At 61.4% G+C, this 20,845-nt stretch overlaps 2 protein-coding genes across 6 annotated transcripts in view; both read right to left on the bottom strand.

The window, feature by feature from the left end:
- Positions 1–54: 54 nt before the first annotated feature.
- Positions 55–16,105, bottom strand: MATK (megakaryocyte-associated tyrosine kinase). Of its 5 annotated transcripts, XM_053220109.1 has the most exons (15): positions 15,905–16,105; positions 7,275–7,378; positions 6,152–6,262; positions 5,344–5,403; positions 4,917–5,030; positions 4,694–4,809; positions 4,382–4,601; positions 3,852–3,945; positions 2,494–2,559; positions 1,670–1,769; positions 1,507–1,591; positions 1,337–1,410; positions 980–1,175; positions 583–669; positions 55–489 (listed from the first exon to the last, which is right to left on the bottom strand). In XM_053220109.1, exons 3-15 carry the CDS (start codon positions 6,155–6,157, stop codon positions 250–252), a joined length of 1,458 nt encoding a protein of 485 aa, XP_053076084.1. In that variant the 5' UTR covers positions 6,158–6,262; positions 7,275–7,378; positions 15,905–16,105; the 3' UTR covers positions 55–249. The 5 variants fall into 5 exon arrangements, with proteins under 5 accessions (XP_053076084.1, XP_026905104.1, XP_026905102.1 ...); XM_027049303.2 differs by lacking the exon at positions 6,152–6,262 and having other exon boundaries at positions 15,905–16,104; XM_027049301.2 differs by lacking the exons at positions 7,275–7,378; positions 15,905–16,105 and adding an exon at positions 6,724–6,881 and having other exon boundaries at positions 1,516–1,591.
- A 1,966-nt stretch (positions 16,106–18,071) lies between these two features.
- ZFR2 (zinc finger RNA binding protein 2) overlaps positions 18,072–20,845 on the bottom strand; it is a 42,585-nt gene continuing 39,811 nt past the window's right edge. The window contains exons 17-19 of the mRNA XM_027049289.2: positions 20,564–20,675; positions 19,922–20,019; positions 18,072–19,199 (exon numbers count right to left, since the gene is read on the bottom strand). Of these exons, the coding sequence (XP_026905090.1) occupies positions 19,017–19,199; positions 19,922–20,019; positions 20,564–20,675 (393 nt within the window). The 3' untranslated portion in view covers positions 18,072–19,016. The remainder of the gene's footprint in view (positions 19,200–19,921; positions 20,020–20,563; positions 20,676–20,845) is intronic.

Below are 20,845 nucleotides of genomic sequence, written 5' to 3'. Positions count from 1 at the left end.
TTAACCCCTGGGGCGAAGGACGCCAAGGGTCGCAGAGAGACTCAGACACCCGCAGTCCTTGGAACCAGTCTTTATGGAGGCGCTAATCCCTCGCCTCCCCGGGTCCCTGGTGTCCACACGCTGCCCAGAGCCCCCCACCTGGGCCACATGAGCAGCTCGCTGGCCCTGACCCTTCTCGGGCCTGGCCCCTTCCCCGGACCCCGCACCCTCCCCTCTGTCCTCTGGGGCCCGAGGCCCCACGGGGCAGGGTCAGGGCTCCTGGCCTCGGGGCGAGGAGGAACTGTCCGTGTCCTGGCCCGCCACCGGGGCCGAGGCCCCCGCGCTGCGCAGCTCCCGGGCCAGCTTCTCTGCCAGTTTCCGGAAGGGCGGCCGGCGGGCAGGCTCAGCCTCCCAGCAGCTGCCCATGAGGGCGTGAATGGGGCCCGGGCAGCCCTCGGGGGGCTCCATGCGGTACCCCTTCTCCACGGCCTCCGACACCTCCTTCAGTGACTGTGGGCAGAGGGCACGCCAGCACGGCTGCGGTCAGGGCCATGGTCCCCGGACTCACAGGGGACCCAGCGCCTCCCCCCAGACCCCACTCACCATCTTGGGGTATGGAGCCCGGCCGTATGAGAAAACCTCCCAAAGGAGCACCCCGAAACTCCAGACATCCGACTTGCTGGAGAACTTCTGTGGGGCCCAGGACCAGGGTGAGGAGGGAGCCCTAATGGCTTCTGTTACAGCCCCTGCTTCCTCCAGGAAGTCCCCCTGGGCTGACCTTCCCTCTCTGGTCTCCTCCCGATAGACTGACCCCTCTGAGTCTCCCCCCCCACCCCCCCCACCCCACCCCCCCCCACTGAGCGGAACTCAGACTCAGTGGGGGAAGGAGTCCTTGTTGTTCTGGCCCTCGGCACTGAACCCAAGTCTGTTTCAGAAATGGGGACACTGAGGCCCTGATGGGGCCACACGAGGAAGGGTCCCAGGGTGGAGGGGGGCTCACCCCGTGTTTGAGAGCCTCGGGCGCCGTCCATTTGACCGGCAGCCGGCTTGAGTCCAGCCCCTTCCGCTCGGCTTTGGCCAGGCCAAAGTCACTGACCTTGGCCACCAGGTCCTCGGAAATGAGGATGTTGCGGGCGGCAAGGTCTCGGTGCACCAGCTTCTTGCTCTCCAGGTACTCCATGCCCTCAGCCACGTGCCTGGGCCGGGGGCAGAGCACGGGGGGGGGGGGGCGCGGGGCTGGGGGGCGCTCGGTGACCGGAGCGCAGATTCCCGAGGCCAGGCTCCTCCCACTTGGCACCTCAGTCTTCCCTTGACCTTGGAAAGCCCCCTCCCCGCGCCCCCCGGGAGTCCCACTCACAAGGAAAATTGCAGTAGCTGGGGCGTGCTGACGAGGGCCCGGCCTCGTGTCCGGAGAAAGTTCACCAGGTTGCCCTGTGGGGAAGGGAAGTGGGCCTGGGCGGCTCGGCTCGAGGCTGCTCAGGCGCCCCCCCCCCCCCACCCGGATCCCACGCCGGGCCCCACCCCCACCTTGCTCACGTGCTCCATGACGATGTAGAGCCCCTGGTGCAGGATCACGCCCAGCAGACGCACCAGGTTCTTGTGCTGGATCTTCCTGGGGGCAGCAGGCGGGCCGTGAGGGTGCACCTGGGCCCCTCCCTCCCAGGGGGCCCGTCCCCCACCCGGGACTCACGTCATGACCGCCGTCTCGTCCAGGAAGGCCTGGGCCGTCACATCGCACTTGACGTTCTTCACGGCCACCTTCTGTCCCAGGTACTCACCCTGCAGGACTGCTGTGGCAGGGGGGGGGGGACGACAGGGGCGGGGACAGGCAGATGGAAACACCCACGCACACCGACCGCCACGCACACCGCCAGGGCTGTGGGTCCCCAGGCCTGGAAACGCCCTCACCCCTGCAGGCTGATCAAAGACAATCAGCTAAGTAGGGTCTGCAAACTTCAGCTCGTAGGCCAAATCCAGGCCTGCCTCCCGCCTTTGCAAGGGCTCACAAAGCTCGGAGTGGTTTGTACATTTTTTCACGTTTGAAAAAAGTCACAAGAAAAATACTACTTTGCAACAAATGAAAATGACAAGAAATTCGCAGTTCAGTGTCCACAAATAAAGTTTTATTGGCCCATTCGTTTACCTGTGTCTGCAGCAACCTTCCTGCTACTAAGGCAGAGCTGAATAGATGTGACACAGACTGGCCTGAAAAGCCAGGCCCTTTACAGAGAAGGTAGGCCGACCCCTGATCTAAGCCCCAGAGCCTTCCAGAACAACAGCTTCCAGGAATGGCATTCCCAGTACAGGGCCCAGAGATGTGAAGGCATCGCGCGCGATCACCAATCACGGAGTGCTGGTCCGCACAGCTGATGTCACCGCCCCCCCCCCCCCCCCCCCCCCCCCCCGCCACAGAGGGAGACACAGGCGCACAGCAAGAAGGTGTTAACATGGGTGTGGATTAATTCATCTCTCCCGCCCCTCTTCCTTCAGCCCCGGACCCAGGACCCCACTTACCTCCAAACTCACCCTCTCCAATCCGCGCACCCAGCGTCAAATGCTGTAGGTTCAGTAACCAGCCGGCTGTGGGGTGGAGACCCGGTCAGAGGGGAATGGGTTCCACCAGCCCCTCCCGTGGGGGGTCCGCCTGGCGAGAGGCCGGTGGTGTCTCCCACAGCGCCCCGGCAGGGACACACATTCAGGCGGCCACTATGCCTAGCAACGGCCCGAGGGCTTGTGCGAGGCACCCCACTCCTGGTCCTGGTTTTCAAGTGCTGGAAAGCAACAGAGCCTGCCCGTCTCGGGCCGACCTGAGGAAAGGAGCTGACGAGGGTTGGGGGCGGGTGGGGTAAGGCCCCAGCCTCGCTCTCCAGGAACACCCCATGGAGCCCCAGGGGCAGCCCTGGGGCTGCCCTCTCTTCCACCTGGAGACTGTGTCCCTCCAAATACCCCATGGGTTCTTCCCTTTAGAGTCTTTTCATCTCTGGCTACTCAGGGACACACAGCAAAAGATACAACAAACATGGAGGCTGTCAAAGTTTCTGGAATCTTCTGGTAAAGGTTGGAGACTCTTCCAGAATCTTCCAGCACTCTGCAGTCCAGCCTCCCTGACGCCTTGTCTCAAAACTGCCTACGTTCCCCCTTCCTCTCTACTAGGTTCCATAGGCCCCCTCCCCTTCCTCCCCAGAGCCCCACTCCACGATCAAGCATGGTGACACCAGCCTCCCCTGGGGGCCACCCCCAAGACGTCCAGATTTCCCTGGGAGAGACATGCTTCCAAAGAGACATGATCGTCAGGTGCAAAGGGGGTGGCCGTGGAGGTGGGGGTGGCATTTGCTTCGGGCCTTGAGCATTGAGGATGTCATTTCTCAATGAAAATGGGGCTGGAAGAGTACTTGGGGAGGGAAAAGAATGCCCAACAGCACAGAGGCACGGGAGGAAACAAGGAGGAAAACGGGGGACAAAAAGGAAGGGCCTTGTAGATGAGGCCAGGAAGACAGCTCAGCCATGAGGGAAGGTTCTAGAAGGCAAGGGAGAGATATGGGTAGATTTCCATGGTAGAAAGTCACCTCTGGGGGCACAGAGGCAGGGCTCTGGTGGAAGGATCTAGGGCTGGGGCTGGACGGCCGGTGGGTGGGTGGTGGCTTGAGGCTCAGGCCCAGGCTTCTGGCCCAGGTGACAGGGCGGGGGACAGAGACGTGGAAGCAGCAGCAAGTGTGGGAATTCACCCCACGTGGGCTGCTGGGCGTCTGTGGGCCCTCCTGCCCGCCCCGAGGGCTGCCCCGGGTGCTCTGCTCATCGTGCCAGGTCCCGCAATCCGCTCGTGTGCAGCGGCCTTGGCCATGGGCCCGGTGCGGGAGGGCAGGGGCCCCTACCTTTGGCCAGCTCCTCCTCTGCGGACTTGGTGCCCTGCTTCCTCTTGGGTTTCACTAGCTTCGTGCAGATGGCCCCCTTGTCCTTGCTGTAATGCTGGGGGAGGGGGGGGGGACAGGGCAGAGGCAGCCGTGAGCCTGGCCCCATGGTGAGGGGACGCCCTGCATTCTGTGCCCTGAACCGGGTGGGCAAGAGCTGGGGAGAAGGGGGGTTTCTTTTCCTCCAGAGGAGTTGGGTTGGTTTCCATGGAAACGGAAAGGATGCAGGCTAGGAAACAGGAGGATCCTGGGGAAGGTGGGGCGGTGGTCTCTGGACGAGTGTCAACTTGGAGGTTCCTAGCCACCCCAGGCCCCCCCCCGCCCAGAGGTGCACCCAGAGGACTCAGACCACCTTGGGCTTGGTACCCCACGGAGACCAGCCCCTCCTCCCCACGCAGCTTTGGGCGTCGGGCCCCACCCCCCACTGCCGGCATGGGGCAGGGCCTGGGGTGTCCACGCGGCTCTGGAGGCCCCGGACCTCGCGGCGGCCGCACCTCCACCATGTCCATGAGGTTGCAGAAGCAGACGGCCTCGTCGATGGTCAGGTGGCCGTCGCGATGCAGCACGCGGTAGTGGATGACGTCGCGGCCGAAGCTCACGCATAGCACGTAGTCGCCCGGATGCCGCGCGGACTCTCGCACCAGGAACAGCCCGTCCTCCGGCGGCTGCAGCTGCTGCACGGCCTCCTGGCCCGAGATCTTCCCGTGGAACCACCTGCGGCCGGCGGAAGGGTGCGCTGGACCGGGCCGCCCAGGCCCTCCGGCCCCCGGCCCCCGGCCCCCGCCCCGGGCGGCCCCGCGACTCACGGCATGAGGCTGAGCTTGGGGTCGGCCGATAGGGCCTCCCGCTCCCGCAGCGCCCCCGCCGCCAGCAGACCCTCCTGCCCGCTGGCGTGGTGCTTGGCACGGTACCAGCTCTTGCTCTGCCAGGGAGGGAGCCAGGGGTCGGTGTCTGCGTGGGGGGGAGGGGGGGAGGTCCTGCAGAGGCACACCTCCCCAAGCACCGCCAGGCCCCCGGGCCACCACTCACCTCACAGGCCTCCAGGATGGTGACCACGTCGCCCTTGTGGAAGGCCAGCTCTCCTGGCTTGGGGCGCGTGTGCTCACACTTGGTGATGCATTGGGTGCCTGGGGCCCAGCGCCTCTGCGGGGGGGCGGGGGGGGGCGGGGGGCAAAAGGGCACGAGAGATGCCAGGGGTGAGGAAGAAATGGAAACTGGGCAAAAGACAGCCAGGCAGAGGCAGAAAGAACAACACAAAAGAAAGGGGGAGCAGCCAGGATAGAAACATCTGCTTCTACGAAGGCAGAAGATCGGGAAGAAGAGGTGACAGAAATGCAGCACCGGCTGAAGGGGACACGGTCAGAGTACAGCCCCCGACACGGCGCTGAGGTCCCGTGGGTGTGGACTGAGCAGGGCACGGGACGAGACACAGGCAGCCCGGGGTGGGGGTACTCACTGTTGGCATCCTGGCTGAGACGAACGTGGGGCGCCAGGCACGGAGGAAGCGGGGGCTCACCTGGGTGAGGGGCAGAGACCAGCTGGAGAGCCCAGACTGGAGCCAGGCTGGGGCCCGGGGCCATTGCTAACGAACCACTTCCAGCCCGGGGCCAGATGGAGGCGACAGGGGGAGGGCATCCCCATAGGGGGTCCCGGGTGATGGCTCCCCAAGCCCCTTTGGGGAGGTGGTCTTTATCCACAGGAATTCCTTGTAGAGTTGCAGCCATGAAACATCAGCGAGGAAACCACAGAATCTAGCCTCGCCACGGTCCCGAAAGGGAAACGGAGGCACAGGGTGGGCACAGAGCAAGGGGCCATATGGTGGGGAGAGGGGAAGCACCTGGCTCAGCCCCCAGCAGTCACTCAGTGGGTGGGGAACACGGTGCCGCCTAACTGAGCTTGGTTCTTCCTCTTTTCTGGTAAGTGGGCAGGGGCAGGGGCAGAGCAAGGAACCAGAGGATGATTCAAGGTCATTCCCCACTATCCCTGACCCTAGGGTGGGGCCGGGACGGTGGGGGGGGGGGGAGGGCAGGGGGCATGCAGCCCTCCTGGGCCCCTCTGGCCATGGGCTGAGCCTCTCTGATCCCCCACCAATCCCAACGCCAACCTAGGACAGACACACGGTCTCTTGCTGCTGCGGGGGGAGGGCTTTTCTCCCCCCCCCCCGGACCCCACAGCAGGTGAGTGGGCCGTGGGGACGGTTGGGAGATGAACCTCTGCCTCTCCAGTACTGCCCCCCGTAAATCCCCAGCCCCCTGTGTACTCACACGCATACTGATCCATGTACACACGAGCACACACAGAAACACATGGGGCTTGGACACAGGTGGACACAGGGACCCACGGGCACGCGGGTGTGCAAGCAAAGGCACGTTCACCTAGAGACAGGTGTGCACACGTCTACACATGTGCACACACGAACAGCCTCTCCGACATCCAGAGATGTGTGTGCCTGTCTCCCCCAACACACACACGGACCCGCACTTGAACACCTGGGCGCCAGACGCGGGGCCGCCAGGGCACCCGGCGCTACACGAGCTACACGCAGGGCCGCGCACACGCATCTCGGCCACACGCGAACATCCCTCCACGTGGACGCGCGGATACACACACCCGGGAGCCTGAAGACGCGCACACTCGCACCCAGAAAAATACCCCCCACCCCGCGCCCGATCGCCTCTAACCACCCGCTACCCCAGCCGCGTACCGGCCGCGCACACTGGCGCTCACACCAGCTGCTCCAGCGCACGCCCGGGACGCCCCCGGGGCCCTCGGGGTCCCCCTCCACACACCGCCACTGCCCCAAGGTCTCTCCCCTTACCCCCGCCACCGGGCTCACCTGCTCAGGGGGCGCCCCCGGGCCGCGCCCCGCGCCCACACCCAGGAGGGCCCCCGAGCGCTGGCTGGGCACCCCAAGGCAGCCCTGGCTGCACAACTTGGAACAAGTTGCTCCGTTTCCTCATTTTGGGTGGGGGGGGAGGGCTGGGGGGAGCGGGGGAGCGGGAGGCGCCGCGGCCCGGGAAGCCCCCGCAGGTCCTAGCGCCGGCCGCACTGCGGTCTGCTCCGCGCGCCGCCGCCGCCGCCGCCGCCGCCGCCGGCCCCTCCCCGCCCCGCCCCTGCGGCCCCCGGCGCCTCCCGCACGGGCCCGGGCGGGGGGCCCGGGGCGCTCGCCTGCTCCACGTCGCGCGCCCTGGCGTGGTGTCTCGGGCGCGCACCCCGCCCACCCTGGGAAACAGAGGCCTTGGAGCGGGTGCCGCGCGCGGGGCGGGGGAGCGTGGGGGGCGGGGGGACGGGGAGAGTGAGCTGCCCGTTTGGGGAGATAAGCAAGCCGCAGCGCCCAGGCTGTGTACTGGACCCTCCTGACTCCGCGATTCCAGCGCCCTCACTCACCTCCTCTGCCCGGAGGATTCTTGGCGCCTGGCGCAAAGTGCTCAAAAATGTCAACGGTTATCGGTGTCGTTACGATCATCATCGATATTAAGGGGAAACTGGGGCTACAGAAAAAAAAAAAAAAAAAATCACGTGGGACCGGAGGCCTCCTGGCGGAGGGGACAGTGAAGCCCGGCCGGGGCCAAGCCAGCCTGCCTGGGCTTCCTTCTCTGCGGGTCCGGCGGCTTCAACCTCAGAAAACAGACAAGCATTTGAGGCCCGAGGCACTGGGTCTGGGCGGGGGCTCCGGCCATGGCTCTGCTTCCGATGGAGGAGTCCGCTTGGCAAGGACAGAGCTGGTCCTAGGAGGGCGGTGAGCCAGGATGCCCAGGGAGGAGCATCCCGGGTCCTGTATGTAATCTTATGTCACCCCAGAAGGCTTTTGGGAACAGACGCCCACTTACGGAGTCACAAAACTTCCCTATTGTGGAGCCACAACTGGGAACTTCTAGGTATTAAGGTCCTAGAGTCAACAGCTGTTCACCCAGCACCGAGATGTGACACGACACCAATGGCACCATCCATCCTTTGGTGTTACACAGGAGAGAAGAGGTCCAAGGGGGAAAGTTCCAGAAGGGGACCCTGCAGCCAGCATTCGGTTGGGTCCTGGGGCCACCATATATGGCAAACCATCATCACTTGCCTGAAATAGAAACACATCAAAATAGCCACAGGAAGCCCAGCAGCCCAGCGTTAGGTGCAGACCAGAGACTGAGCCGGAGGCCCCGTGATGGAGGCCTGCCTTCCTTTTGCTCAGCAGGGACGTGAGCCCACGTACAAGACTCTAAGGGGCCCTAGCTCCCCAGGGACACTTGCTGCTTGATGCAGTCAGAGAGGTGGGAAGAGATGTGAAAGGGGCTGGCTTGCTCCCTCTGTGACAATACTGTCTGAGTAATGCTTTCATCGTCCCCAGGACCCCAGGGATCTTGTCCCGAGCTCCAGAGGCGATCAGAGGAGCCAAAGGTGCTGAGACTGGAGAGGGACGGGCTGAAGTAGATAGTGCCAGGTTCCCAAATCTCCAAGGGCTAGCCGGGGGTGCAGCCGCCCTCCCCCCCCCCCCCCCCCCCAGCATACGGGGCACTGAGCTGCACCTGACTTTAGGGAGGTAGGCTTTGAGTCCGGGGCGTATTTCGCTCAGAGCTATAGGAGGGGTCAACTCCCCAACCCTAAAGACATTCACGAGTTGGCCACTCGGAATCTCAAAGGCTAGAGGGGTCTTTCAGTCCCCGGGGGTGGCATTGCCAGTATCTCCTCCTCCTGCCAGGAGCTGGGGGGGGATCTTGCCCTTTCCCTCGACTAGTCTGAAGCCAGCCCGGGCCTCAGAATTACCCAGTCCCGGGCTCCTCACCCTCCGTGTTTCAGTCCTGTCGAGCTTGATTCCAGAAATTCTCTGACGCGCCAGGCCACTCCGCCTGGTACAGGCTGGCGACACAGAAGCCCCTCCCTGACTTCCCAGCTGCCTCCAGTTTTCCCCCTTGCTACCTACCACCATTCACCTTCCCCTGCATGGCTAAGGACGAAATTGTGACTGTAGCCCTCCCCCGCGCTAAATCCTCCCATAGCTCCCCACTGCCGAAAACGCTCAGCGTGGCATTCAGAGCTCTTCACGTTCAGCTCCCAACGGACCTCCCCGGCCTCCCCCTCCTGCTCCCACAAAGCACCCAGCAGTCTGGCACCTCCTTCTGCCCAGAATGCCCTTCCCCTTTGTCCTGTTGGCATCTCCAGCTCACACCTATCTCGACTGGCACCATTTTTAGGATGCACCCACCTTCTCAGAGCAAAACCCTGCTTCTATGCCCCGAAAAGACCCCTCGCTGGAGGCACCAGCTTTCTTGTCTCACCGAGTGATGGGTGTGGACCTGGCCTTGGTGACTGAGCCCCCGTGAGCCTGCCTGGGAAGGAGGCCAGTGCAGAGAAAGCAGAGGCTGAATCCTGAAGGAGGAATTCAAATCCTTGGATCCAGCCGTGCCTCGAGTTCACGCTATGACTAGTGTTGGAAACCACTCTGCTTTTTTCGGCTGCTCCCGCAGGGGGTTTCTGCCACTTGCGAGCAAAAGGATTCCTAATACTGAAAATAGGGCAGGAAGGTGGGCGTTGAAATGAACGTACTCCAGGACGTGGAATCGGCGAGTCAGATTAGATTGCCCTAAACCCGGCTAGAAGTGGGAGCTCCTGGGTGCACCCTTCCAAGGTCTGATAGATCTCCCATCCATCCGCTGGGTCCGGTGGTGCCGTCTTCCGACACGTGCAACAGAGGAACCCTGAGGACCCACCCGCTTTCCCTCCTGAAGGCCCTTCTTTGTTTATTCAAATCTCACCGGTTTTCGCGTCCTACCTCTCTCCTTTGTTGGCTGTTGCAATTTGCAGAAGCCCCTGTTCTCCAAACTCCTGGCGGTTTGGGGGCCAATCCTGAGTTCCAGAGAGGCCAAGCTACTGGTCTATGGCCGCACAGCTGGCTGGGGCTGTAAGTCAGGCCTGCGGACTCACTCAGTGGGGTTGTAAACTTCTCAAAGGCAGGGCACGTTTCTTAATTCTGTACTAATATGGATGAAAATCGATGTAGGCGGCGAACAAGGGGAGTCACAGGACATGCACCTTACGTAATGCATCAGTTTGAATCGGGACTGGCTACACAGGGTGGAAGAACACGGGTGCTGGAGGCTTGAAGTAGATAGAAATTAATCTCTGAGGGATGTACTCCTGGGCAGCGTCAGGAACCGAGGCTCCCGCCATCTTGTTGCTCTGCCTTTCTCCGCACATGAGCTGTCACCTCTTGAGCTACTATGGCTGCTGAAGCTCCAGCCCTCCCATGTGCATTCCAGCCAACAGGAAGCGGGAAGTTGGCAGGGAAAGGTACACCTCTTCCCTTCAAGGGCTCTTCTTGGAAGATGCACGTGACAGCTTTGCTCTATTCCATTGGGTGGAACTTAGCCACATGGCCAAATTTAGTAGCAGGGGAAGCTGGGAAATGTAGTCTTTACAGCAGGGGCCAAGGAAGCCTCCTCAAAGCTCCCAGGCGTGTCCCCACTTCAGGGCCTTTGCGTTGGTTGTGCCTTCTGCCTGGGACACTTCCCCGGACGTACCCATCATTCCAGCGCCTACAGAATATTCCAGTCTTCTGACACTTCACGTCCTCTCCCCTTGTAGATCAGTAGAGCTACCATGGTCTAACTGGCCATATATTGTGCTCGTTTTGTAGTGGTGGTGGTGGTGGTGGTGGTGGTATCTGCTGGCTGTGGCCTCTCCAGAACATCAGCTCCCCAAGGCCAGGGGTTTTGGACCGTGTCATTCACGGCTGTGGCCCCTGAACCTGGCACACGGGAGGGGCTCAGGACGTCTTTTTTAAGCCAACGAGTACAAGGGAGGGGAGAGGTAATGGGCAATGACTGACACCTGTGAGCTGAGCGCTTTCACTGCAGCCATTTCACAGACGAGACAACTGAGGCCCAGTCGGTGCCCGGGCTCACCCCGGGATACAGGAAGCGGCGGGCTGCACTTTCAACCCCGGGCCGTCGGGCTCCAGGGCCCACGGGCCAGTTGCACGGCAAGGTGTTGGGCCCATGACGGACCCCCAAAGAGTTCTCCAGGGGGCAGGTGAGGCAGGACGGCATCAGCCAGACGTGGGAACAGCTGAGCTGCCGGGGGGCCCCCGAAGATCCTCGGCTGGAGCACCGGGCCAGATCAGAGTGCCCCAATTAGCACACCTTCAAATTTAGCTTTCTCCTCCCCGCCAGGGGACTTGGGGGATTCAGCGGAGGAACATTCCGCTCTTTCGAGGAAGACTGCATCGCTCACTCTGCAACTGGACACATGGTGTGACGGGCCATTCTCCACTCACCGAAGGGAGGGCTTCTCAAGGCGACTGCTTTGGGGTGCCAGGCGGGAGGGACCTGCCTTTGATGGGGGAACCTGTTTGCCCGCCCCCATCCTTCATCTTGTCTTTCTTGTTCTGTCGGTGGAGCTGAGCCTGCCTGTAGGTTCCACACGTGTCAACCGGGTCCACAGCACTTCTTGGCTTAAAATCTTTGCGTGGCACGGGGCGCGTGGGCGGCTCAGTCGGTCGAGCGTCTCCGACGTCAGCTCAGGTCATGATCTCGCGGTTTGTGGGTTCGAGCCCCGCGTCGGGCTCTGTGCTGACAGCTCGGAGCCCGGAGCCTGCTTCGGATGCTGTGTCTCCCTCTCTCTCTGCCCCTCCCCGGCTCACGCTCTGTCTCTCTCTGTCTCAAAAATAAATAAAAAATTAAAAAAAAAAAAATCTTTGCATGGCTCCACTATGCTTAGGATAAACCCAAGCTCCTCTAGGTGGCCCGTTACGTCACCAGCTGTGTCTGGCTGCTGTCACCTCTTGCTCTCAGCTCCCTCCAGTTCCCTTGGCTGGCTTGCTATCACTTCCCCTGCCTCTGCCTGCTGTTCCTCAAATGTTCCAGGCACCCCCTGGCCTTGGGGCCTTTGCGCATGCTGTTTTCTCCTCCTCCTATGCGCTTTCCCCAGCTCCTCTCCAGCTTGGCTCCTTCTCAGCATTTCTGGTTCCTCCAAGAGACCCTTACTGACCACCCATAGTGGCCACCCACCATCTGAGCCCAAATCACTACATGTTACCACGTCTACTCATTCTTGTTGACTGCCCTCCTGACGTGCCTTTGCCCCCTTGACAAAATGTATGTTCCATGAGCAAGGGCAGGGATCATCTCTGGCTTGATCAATCATTTACCTCTGGAGCCGAGCCTGCAGTAGACCTTTACGTTATTATGTGTAACTTGTTCACAGTGGGGCAATGTCTGCTAAGGAGCACTTTTATTTTCTAGGCCTTGTTCTGGTATTTGCCTGGAGTTCGTGATTGCCTTTGTTTTGTGTATCTATGACACTCCGTCTCTTCCAACCTTTCCAATGGATCTAACTTCTCCACTCAGGGCCAGATGCGGCCAGGCTGTACCCCTGGTCCTTCTTCAGCACCTAGGGATTCCTGGGAAGTGACTCCTGTTTTTTTGGGGGGGGTCCTAGGTCTCCCTGTTTCTTGGTCTGTGCCCTCATTTCGGGAGTGTGTACCCTCAAGGCTTTTCCTTCCACCCCCCGGTGTGGCCGGTGGCTTGACTGAAGACACTATCCTGAGTGGTGGCTGACTTCCTTGCCGGGTGTCTTCCAGATTCTAGCCTTGGGCAGTTGAACAACCTGAAGCTGTCCTGCTTCCTTATCCCCTGCTTGTCACGTTGTTTGCCCTCTCTTTTGAAGCTTGTACAATCTTCTTAGCCTCCACATCCTGTACTTTCAAAGCGTGGGTTTGGTGGGCGTCTGTGTTCACTGGTCGCGCTGGACGTTTTGGCGGGCTGTGTCATGTGTTCCATTCCTGCCAAACTTTCTTAAATGATGTCACTGGTGATTTCTTCCCCTGTGGTGTCTCTTCTTCTTCATCATACATTGGTCTCCTACTTTTCTTGCCTTTTTTTTCTTTTTGTCTTCTCATTCCACTTTTTCTTCCAAGTCTGTCAACATTTCCATGTTTTGACTACCAGGTTGAGTTTCCAACTTCTTTCTAGTTCTTTGAATGTTCTTTTTCCTTTTTAAGATTCTCATCTTTAAGTAATCTCTACACCCAACATGGGGCTCGAACTCACGACCCTGAGATCAAGACTCGCACGCCCACTGACTGAGCCGGCCGGGCGCCCCTTAAAGTTCTTTTTCAAAAGGCAAATGTAAACCTGCTTCCTGGCCATCGCATCTTCTACAAGCTCTCTGAGGATAACCTGCATAAGGGGCTTTCTACAACTGCTTTCTTCTGTTCTCATTGTCTCTTTCCTCCAAATTACATTTTCCTTCTCTTTTTGGGTTTTAGTCTCTCACTGGCTAACATTTGCTCTATGGCAAGTGACACAGAGCTGGCAGGAGGCTCCTCGCCATTGGAGTGGGTTGAGTACAAGGCACTGGTCACTGCCTCAAACACCAGTGACGCCGCAGGGCTTTTCTCACAGCCCGGCGGCTGGTATTCTGGAAGCTTAAGAGGTCACGGTTTCCTGTGTGACTTTCACCTTGATTGCTGGTTTCCACCTTCACACCTGCCCTCCGCCATGCCTGTGTCCCTGAGGCCAAAACCTTCCGTGCAGCAAGTGTTAACAAATCCACTTTATTACTGGCTTCTCCCCCAGCTCTGCAAGGTGGGTGCTGCTAGTTTTGATTCAACTTTATAGAAGGTCGGGGAGGCGAAGTGAACTGTCCTGACACCCCACAGCTTGTCTCTTCAAGGCCACGCTGAGACGGGAGCCTGGAGTCACCCTCACTGCACGAAGGGACAGCTGCTGGTTCAGCTTTGGTTCCTCCCAAGGAAGTTGGGGAGTGCTTGCTGATTGAATACTGAATACATTTCAACCCTCTCAGTGGCAGACATAGGGAAGCCACATGAGTGACGGCCCATGGCGCGTGCCAGGTGTTCAATAAACGCTGGTTGGATAAAAGAAACTGAAACAGCAGTGCGCGATACAAGACGTCACAGAATGGGGGCGCCTGGGGGGCTCAGTCGGTTAAGCGTCTGACCTCGGCTCAGGTTGTGATCTCGCGGTTTGTGAGTTCGAGCCCCGCATCGGGCTCTGTGCTGACAGCTCGGAGCCTGGAGCCGGCTTCGGATGCTGTGTCTCCTCCTCTCTCTGCCCCTCCCCTGCTCATGCTCCGTCTCTCTGTCTCTCAATAATAAATAAACGTTAAAAAAAAAAAAAAAAGATGTCACAGAATGAAACCTAACTGCCAAACTCATGGCCACGTGAAGATGAGTATTTTGGAGGTGAGAAGACACAGTCCCGACTTGGGAGAGGAGAACAGGGCTCCTTCGTTTACCACGAGAGGGAACCTGGCCAGGTTCTGACGGATTCCAAACTTGCACGTGGAAATTTCAAATGCCTTCAAATACCCGCGCCCCCTGACCGATAAGTTCCATTTGGGGACATCTACGGAGGGAGGGACAGAACCCCACAACTGTGCAAGACAGCATGTTTGCCGCATCGTGGTTAATAACTTGAAAATGTCCAACAGGAGGGGATGGTTAAGCAAATTAGGGCACGTTCATTTTGTGGGATCTATTAAAATGCATCTATTAAAAATGCATCTATTAAAAATGACATCTCAGCCAAAAAAGTGGGGGGAAAATGTCCACCAACAGATGAACAGATAAACAGAACACGGCCCACACGCGCACGTCCCTCGGCCGCGAGCAGGAGCGAGGTGCCCGCCCCCGCCGCCCCGCGGACGGACCCTGAACACACGATGCTCAGGGAGGGAACCGGACACGAGAGGCCCCACGGAGTGTGAGTCCACGTGTGCAAAACGTCGTGGGGGCTGGGGAGGGTGAGGGTGACAGCTAATGGGGGCAAGCCTTCTTTTTGAGCTGATGGAATGTTCTGGAATTAGATGGTGGCGACGGTCGCGCAGCTCAGCGAAAATAGCAAAAGCCACTGAGTTGTACACTTTGATATAAAGCAGCAAATTTTATATGCGTGTTACCACAATGAAAAAAGTCATATTGTGAAGCCTGGGGAAGTATTAAATGAGAAAAAGTCTAAGCACACGCAGAACAACGAGGAATCAAAGTTGAGACGGCGTCACGTGGAGAAACGCAGGCATCAAAATGGTATAAAGAGCCGACCCGCCACCGAGAGAGCACGAGAGACAAGACAGGAAGGAAACACGGCGTGTGTTCATAGTACTCGACCTCGTTTCCACTCTTTCGCTTTTCTGAAACTTCCAGGCTTTTTGTAATGGGAAAACCCAACGCACTGAAGTTCCCTGGTGTGTTAAAATAGACGTAAAAGTCACCGTCTCCAAGAGCACAGCTCAGCGGCGTCAGGCACACTCACACTGTCGTGCAGCCGCCCCCCCCCCACCCCCATCTGCGTCCAGAACTTTCCATCTCCCCAGACTGAGACTCTGTCCCCATGAAGCACGGACTCCCCGCCCCTGGCTCCCAGCATCTACTCTCTGTCTCTGTGGGCGGGACTCCTCTAGGGGGTCACGCGGGACGTGTCCTTCTGTGTCTGGCTTCTGTCACTGCACACAGTGACCTCCGGGTCCGTCCACGTGGTGGCAGGTGGCAGGATGCCCTTCCTTTTTAAAGCTGAGTAATATTCCAGTGTCTGGGCGGGTGGGCCACAGTGGGCTTGTCCATTCACCTGCTGATGGGCACTCGGGTCGTGTCCACCACTGGGTCGCTGTGGATGCTGCTGCTGGGAACGTGGGGGGTGCAAGTCCCCGTATCCCAACTCTTTTTTTTTTTTTATGTGCAGAACTTGAACAGACACGAACGGGGCACGACCCCCGCCCCCCCCAGCCCAGGCTGCCTGCTCCACCGTAGGAGAAACACGGGGCTCCTGGGAGAGATGGAGCTGGCATTTCCCACCCAAACGCTGTCGACACCGGCCGAGCCTTGGAGATGCTCCCTGCACCCCTGGGGCGCGACTTATTTCGGACCAGGGACACGGCGGGTCCTCACGGGTGTCAGCGTTGCCGGCGGCTCTGGGTGGAGCCGGCTTCCATTTTTGTCCTCCCGGACCGCCTGCCAGGTGCGGCTCCAGCCCTGCCCACACTGCCCGCGTCATCCCTCCCACACTCACCGCTGTCTCCTAGCAACCGGGCTCGCCCGCCAGCATCCTGCAGCCTGAGGTCCAGGGATGCCGCTCCGCTCCGCTCCGGGGCCTGCTCTCCAGCCTCCCCGCCTGCCACGGGGCTGGCTCCGGGGTCCCCTGCCGGTGGGAAGAGGGCCGCAGGGGAGAGACCAGAAGAGACGCTCTGCGGGCCGGCGGCAAGCTCAGTCGCCCAGACGCTTCGTCCATCTGGACCCGGTGCTTCGCTAACCAACTGCTTGATTTTTTTCGGGAGTTGCTATCCCTGTCAGCAGGATTGGCTTTAGGCCACCTGGTGCTGAGGATACCGTCCCCCTTCCCCAGGAGCCGGGGGTGGGCCAGCGAACAGTGGGTGATGAGGTGTCCCCGAGCTGCCCCCCTGCCAGGATCTGAGGGAGGAAGCCGGTCCGCGAGCACTTGCGCGCAGGTCACGGCGGCAGGACACGGGGCTCCCCGCGAAGCTGTGACGACCGCATCTGGCAAGTCTCCGCTGCAGGGGCGAAGCCACCTTCCTTCTGTCCTCTTGCCCCTGCCTTAGCGGAAGCCTCTCGGCCAAACCGTGACAACGGTCTCCTGGGAGGAGGTGGACGCGGACTGTGTCTTCACTGCCAGGAGGCACGTTCCTGTCACAGGGAGACTCCCCTTGGGGTGCCGGAGCACAGTTTCAAGCATGTGACACATTTACTGAGCTACCACCATGCACTTGGTCTGTTCTGGCCCGGGGGATACCCACGGCGGGTGGAGTGGGTACGCTTCCTGCCCACAGAGAATTCATCTTCGCTGGGGGAAGGCGGGTGGCAGGTGATTTTAATCAGTGACGTGTGGTATAAAGAAAACGCATATAGTTATGTGACAGGGAGAGGTGGTCAGGGAGTCTTCTTGGAGGAGGGGACATCTGGGAGGAGAACCGAGGGAAGGGAGGAGTTGCCAGCCATACAGGTCAGAGAAGAGCTTACTAGGTAGTAGAAGTAGCATGTGCAAAGGCCCTGGGGTAAGAACAGGTTTGGCTGGTCTGAGGACAGCAAGAGACTGGTGGCTCTGAAGGGGCGTTACGGAAGGAGAGGGTGGCAGATGGGCTTTTGGGGGGCCTCATTGGGATTTGGAGTCGCCTGAATTTTACCACAAGCTCCCACTGCTGGAGGACTGAAGCAGCAGAGTACCACTGCGAGGGGCAAGCAGAGACAGTGCCGACGGTGATGGCTTGGGCTCGAGCACACGGGAACCCAGGAGGACTCCCCGGTGGTGGTGGTGGTGGTGGTGGTGGTGGTGGTGGTGGTGAGCCTGGAGAGCTGGGTGAAGGGCAGAGCCACCGCCGGAGGAGGTGGAGGATGTCGGGACCCTCCCTCAGACCCATCCCTTGTGCCCCATCCGTGGCCGCGGCCAGGAGCAGCTGAGGGGCGGGCTCTGACTCCTAGGGATTGTTGGGCTGCCAACAAGGAAGGGGGCCCAGGGCCCCAGAGGCAGAGGAGAGGGGCCTGCCCTCCCGGGGGGGTGGTAGTGCTTAGGCACTGGCCGGCTGCTTCCTGTTTCCAGTTGATAACGTGCCCGTGGGAACCAAGCAGGGCTTCGCCTGCCTCAGGGGGCTGAGAAGGGGGTCTGTGTGCGCCCAGCCCGTGCTCTGACACACGCACCCCCACCGGAGGCCCACGCTACCCCCGCTCCCCTCCCCGGAGCCTGACTGTTGCCTGGGGACGCCCTGGGGGCTTGAAGCTGTCAGCAGCTCAGCGGTGACCCAGTCTCCCCGTCTGAGCCCCCCTCTGCCCCCTGAGGTCTGCAAAACTCTGGGGAACTCCTGGTAGGAGACCTACAGGCAGAGAGCCCCCCACCAACTCAGCTTGGCCACCTCCTTCTCTAGGAAGCCCTCTGGGCCTTCCCGTTGATGATCATTTCTTGGACCAGGCCAAGACAGGGTGGTCGTGGGGCCTGTGCAAAATGAGTGCTCCTCGGGGAGGGTCCCCAGGGCACCCTGGGGTGGGAATGGCCCGGGGGACCAACACACGGGGGCACAGCCTCCGGGCAGCACGCTGCTCACACCACGGCCTGAGTGTCCGAGAGAAATGCCGGCCGGCCGGGCACCCCCGCTCGGAGCCCTGAGGGAACGGCGGGAGGGCACAGCGGGGGCTCCGGACCCCAAGCAAGGACCGCACAGTCCACACCGTGAGACATTACTTATTTATTCCCCACCCTCGCAAACTTCCAGGTGGCTCTACGGAGACATCAGACACAAAGGCACACTCAGGCTGCCCCCTAAATACAGAAGCGAAATTTAAGGATTCAACTGACCACAGACGGCCTCGGCCCAAGGACAGACTTTTCCCCTTCAGTGCCGTGGGGCGACTGGGCAGGGAGGCTCGAGCACAGAGGGAGGACTGGGCAGGGCTGCCCCTCGTCCACCCGGGCTCCTGGCCCAGGCCCGGACCCAGACCTGCTGCACCCGGGGGGGGGGGGGGGGGGGGGTGCGTGAGGAGTGACCGAGCAGCTCCCGCTCTAAGCAGAAGGCACTCGGTGGTACGGGGTCAGGGCAGACTGTGGGTCACAGACGTTTCTGGGGGGCCAGGGGTGCACCCAGCCTGCATCCTCACCGACCCTGGGCCCTCCCACCTCCCTGAGGGTGGATGCTGGCCGGGAAGATGCCAGCTCCGGCCCTGCAGACCTCTGGGGTGGGGCGTCTCCAGGTTGGGGTCTGGAGGGGGGGGGGGGATGGGACGGGGGATCCCGGCCTGGGTGCGTCCTCAGGCTCGGCCCCACCCGCCGGCTCTCCCTGGCCTGTCCCTGTGATGTGGTTTCAAGTCCACACAGGGCTGGGGCATCCGCGGGGAGCGCTCCGGAAGGCCACACACTTGGCGGGCCACAGGGTGAGCCCAAAGCCGGCAGGGTTTCGCTGTGCTGCACCTGCCAGCCCTCCGCGGGGCGGGCCTTCGGGTGCCGGCTGCTGCCCCAGGGGGCCCTCACCCCGGGATAAGGTGATTTCCAGGAGGATTCAAGCAAAGTGTTTTTAAAGAAACCCACAGATCGCTCCGGAAAGGAGAACACAGCCGTCCAGCGTCGGGATGAAGCGGCTGCGGTGAGGACGCGTCCGGGCGTACCCAGCGGGGGACGCTGCTCACGCGGGCCCCTCTCCACCCTGCCGGCCCTGCTTCCCGGGGACCTCACCCTTCTGGGCCTCGGTTCCTGCCTCCCGCAGCCTCTTCCGGAAGCGCGCCCCCGGCCTGCTTTTGGGGGGCGGCAGAGGGTCCATGCCCAGGATCTTGTGGATCTGCCGGAACGCCAACAAGCGCAGGGCGTGCTGGGGGCAGACGGCCAGTCAGGACCCTCCCACTGCTCGCCGCGGGCCCTGCACCCACGGCCCAGCGTGGACACGAGCTCACCGGGTGTCCTCGACGACACCCTTCCAGCAACCACAGAGCTCGGGGCACGCTCGGGCTTGGGGAAGCGCACTGCGCTGGGGCCAGCCGATGGCAGGACGTTCCCAGGAAGCCCTCGGAGCATCAGCCCCTTTCTGGGCTCTCTACTGGGACTCCAAGTCCTGCATCGCCACTCGGCCGTGACCGTGAGCAACTTGACTCTTCCCGTTAAGGGCAGTTCGTAAGCGCCAGGGTCCGTGTGGGTTTTGTGCCACGGGAAGGCTTTCTTACAAATAAACTTGCTAACAGATGGGAAGCCACAGCGGGGGGCCGTGCGGGCCAAGCTGGAGGCCATGGCTGGGTGTCGTCACACCCTGAGACGTGGGGCCACGGAACACCCAGGAAAGTCCCAGCCAGCAGAGCCCCAGGTGTGCACCTGCCTCACTGTCATGGCAGCTTTGGCCCTGAGCCAGGCTGGCCCTGCCCCCGTCACCCACAGGCCACCTGTTTCTACAAAGGGAAGGAGAGGGGGAGGGGGAACCCCACATCGTTTCCGGGTCCATGCGTAGCCGCAACCTGGGCGGGGACCCGGGTGCCACGCCCGTCCTGTCCGAGCTGGCCTGGACTTGGGAGCCACACGCACCACACGGGCCGGCTGTCCTACCTGCGCACTGGCCGTGAGGTCCTCACGCTGCTGGCAGGTCATGGGCCCGAGGGCGTCCCTCTGGTCTCTCTCGCAGGGATCCTGGATCCCAGGCCCATCTTGTCGAGGAGAGGTGGGGGCCGCAAAGGACAAAGTACCCAGGGGAAGAGACCAGCACGGCGGTCGGGCGGGTGCCACGCAGGGCCCACCCACTGCCCCCAAGCGTGCACCAGCCACACCGCTGTGTGCGCCTGGGAGGGCCCTGGGTCAAGACGGGCCGGCAGCGCCTGCCCCCTGCACGGCCTCTCCTGTCGCGTCGCCTGCCACCACCCTAGGCCCTAAAATGACGGGAAAGCCCCGTTTCCGCATCTCACACCTCGATGGCTCAGCGCACTGTCTCCCTTTGACGCCCGTTATCTGCGACCCTGCTCGGTCCCTTTCCCAACATTCCCAGGGCTCTCCAGGGCTGCACTGCCCCGGGGCGGGCCCTCCCTTGCCGGGACCCTGGACCCTCGTCCCCGCGCTGCTTCTGTGGCATGCAGTGCCTGTGTGGCTCCCGTCCCTTGTCTGCCTGGCACAGTGCTCCCAGGGTCTGCAAGTGGCTCGTTCTGTGCCTGCCACACCTGCTCTACTGTTCTGGGCTCCCCGGCCTGCGGGACTGACCTGCCAGGAGCATCCCCGAGGCTACGCACTCCAGGACACGCCTCAGGCCCTCCCCGGGACTCAGGGGCCCCTCCGTGCTGCTCAGGGCCTTCTCCACCAGCAGCTCCACGGCCTGGGCCCCGCGGGGACAGAAAAGACGCCGCCGTGCCTCAGAGGAGAGCACTTGGGCCAGCTGGACTCTCCCCCGGGCGACGGCTGCGATGCACGGGGTCTCCAGCAGACCCTGGGACGGGGGCCCCTAGCAGCACTGTCCCTCACCCCCACCCATCCTGGACTTCTGTG

This window comes from Acinonyx jubatus, chromosome A2 (genome assembly GCF_027475565.1).
Source record: "Acinonyx jubatus isolate Ajub_Pintada_27869175 chromosome A2, VMU_Ajub_asm_v1.0, whole genome shotgun sequence".
NCBI classification, from domain to species: domain Eukaryota; kingdom Metazoa; phylum Chordata; class Mammalia; order Carnivora; family Felidae; genus Acinonyx; species Acinonyx jubatus.
Note: the sequence above shows the minus strand (reverse complement) of the source record. Positions and strands in the feature narration are given on the sequence as shown.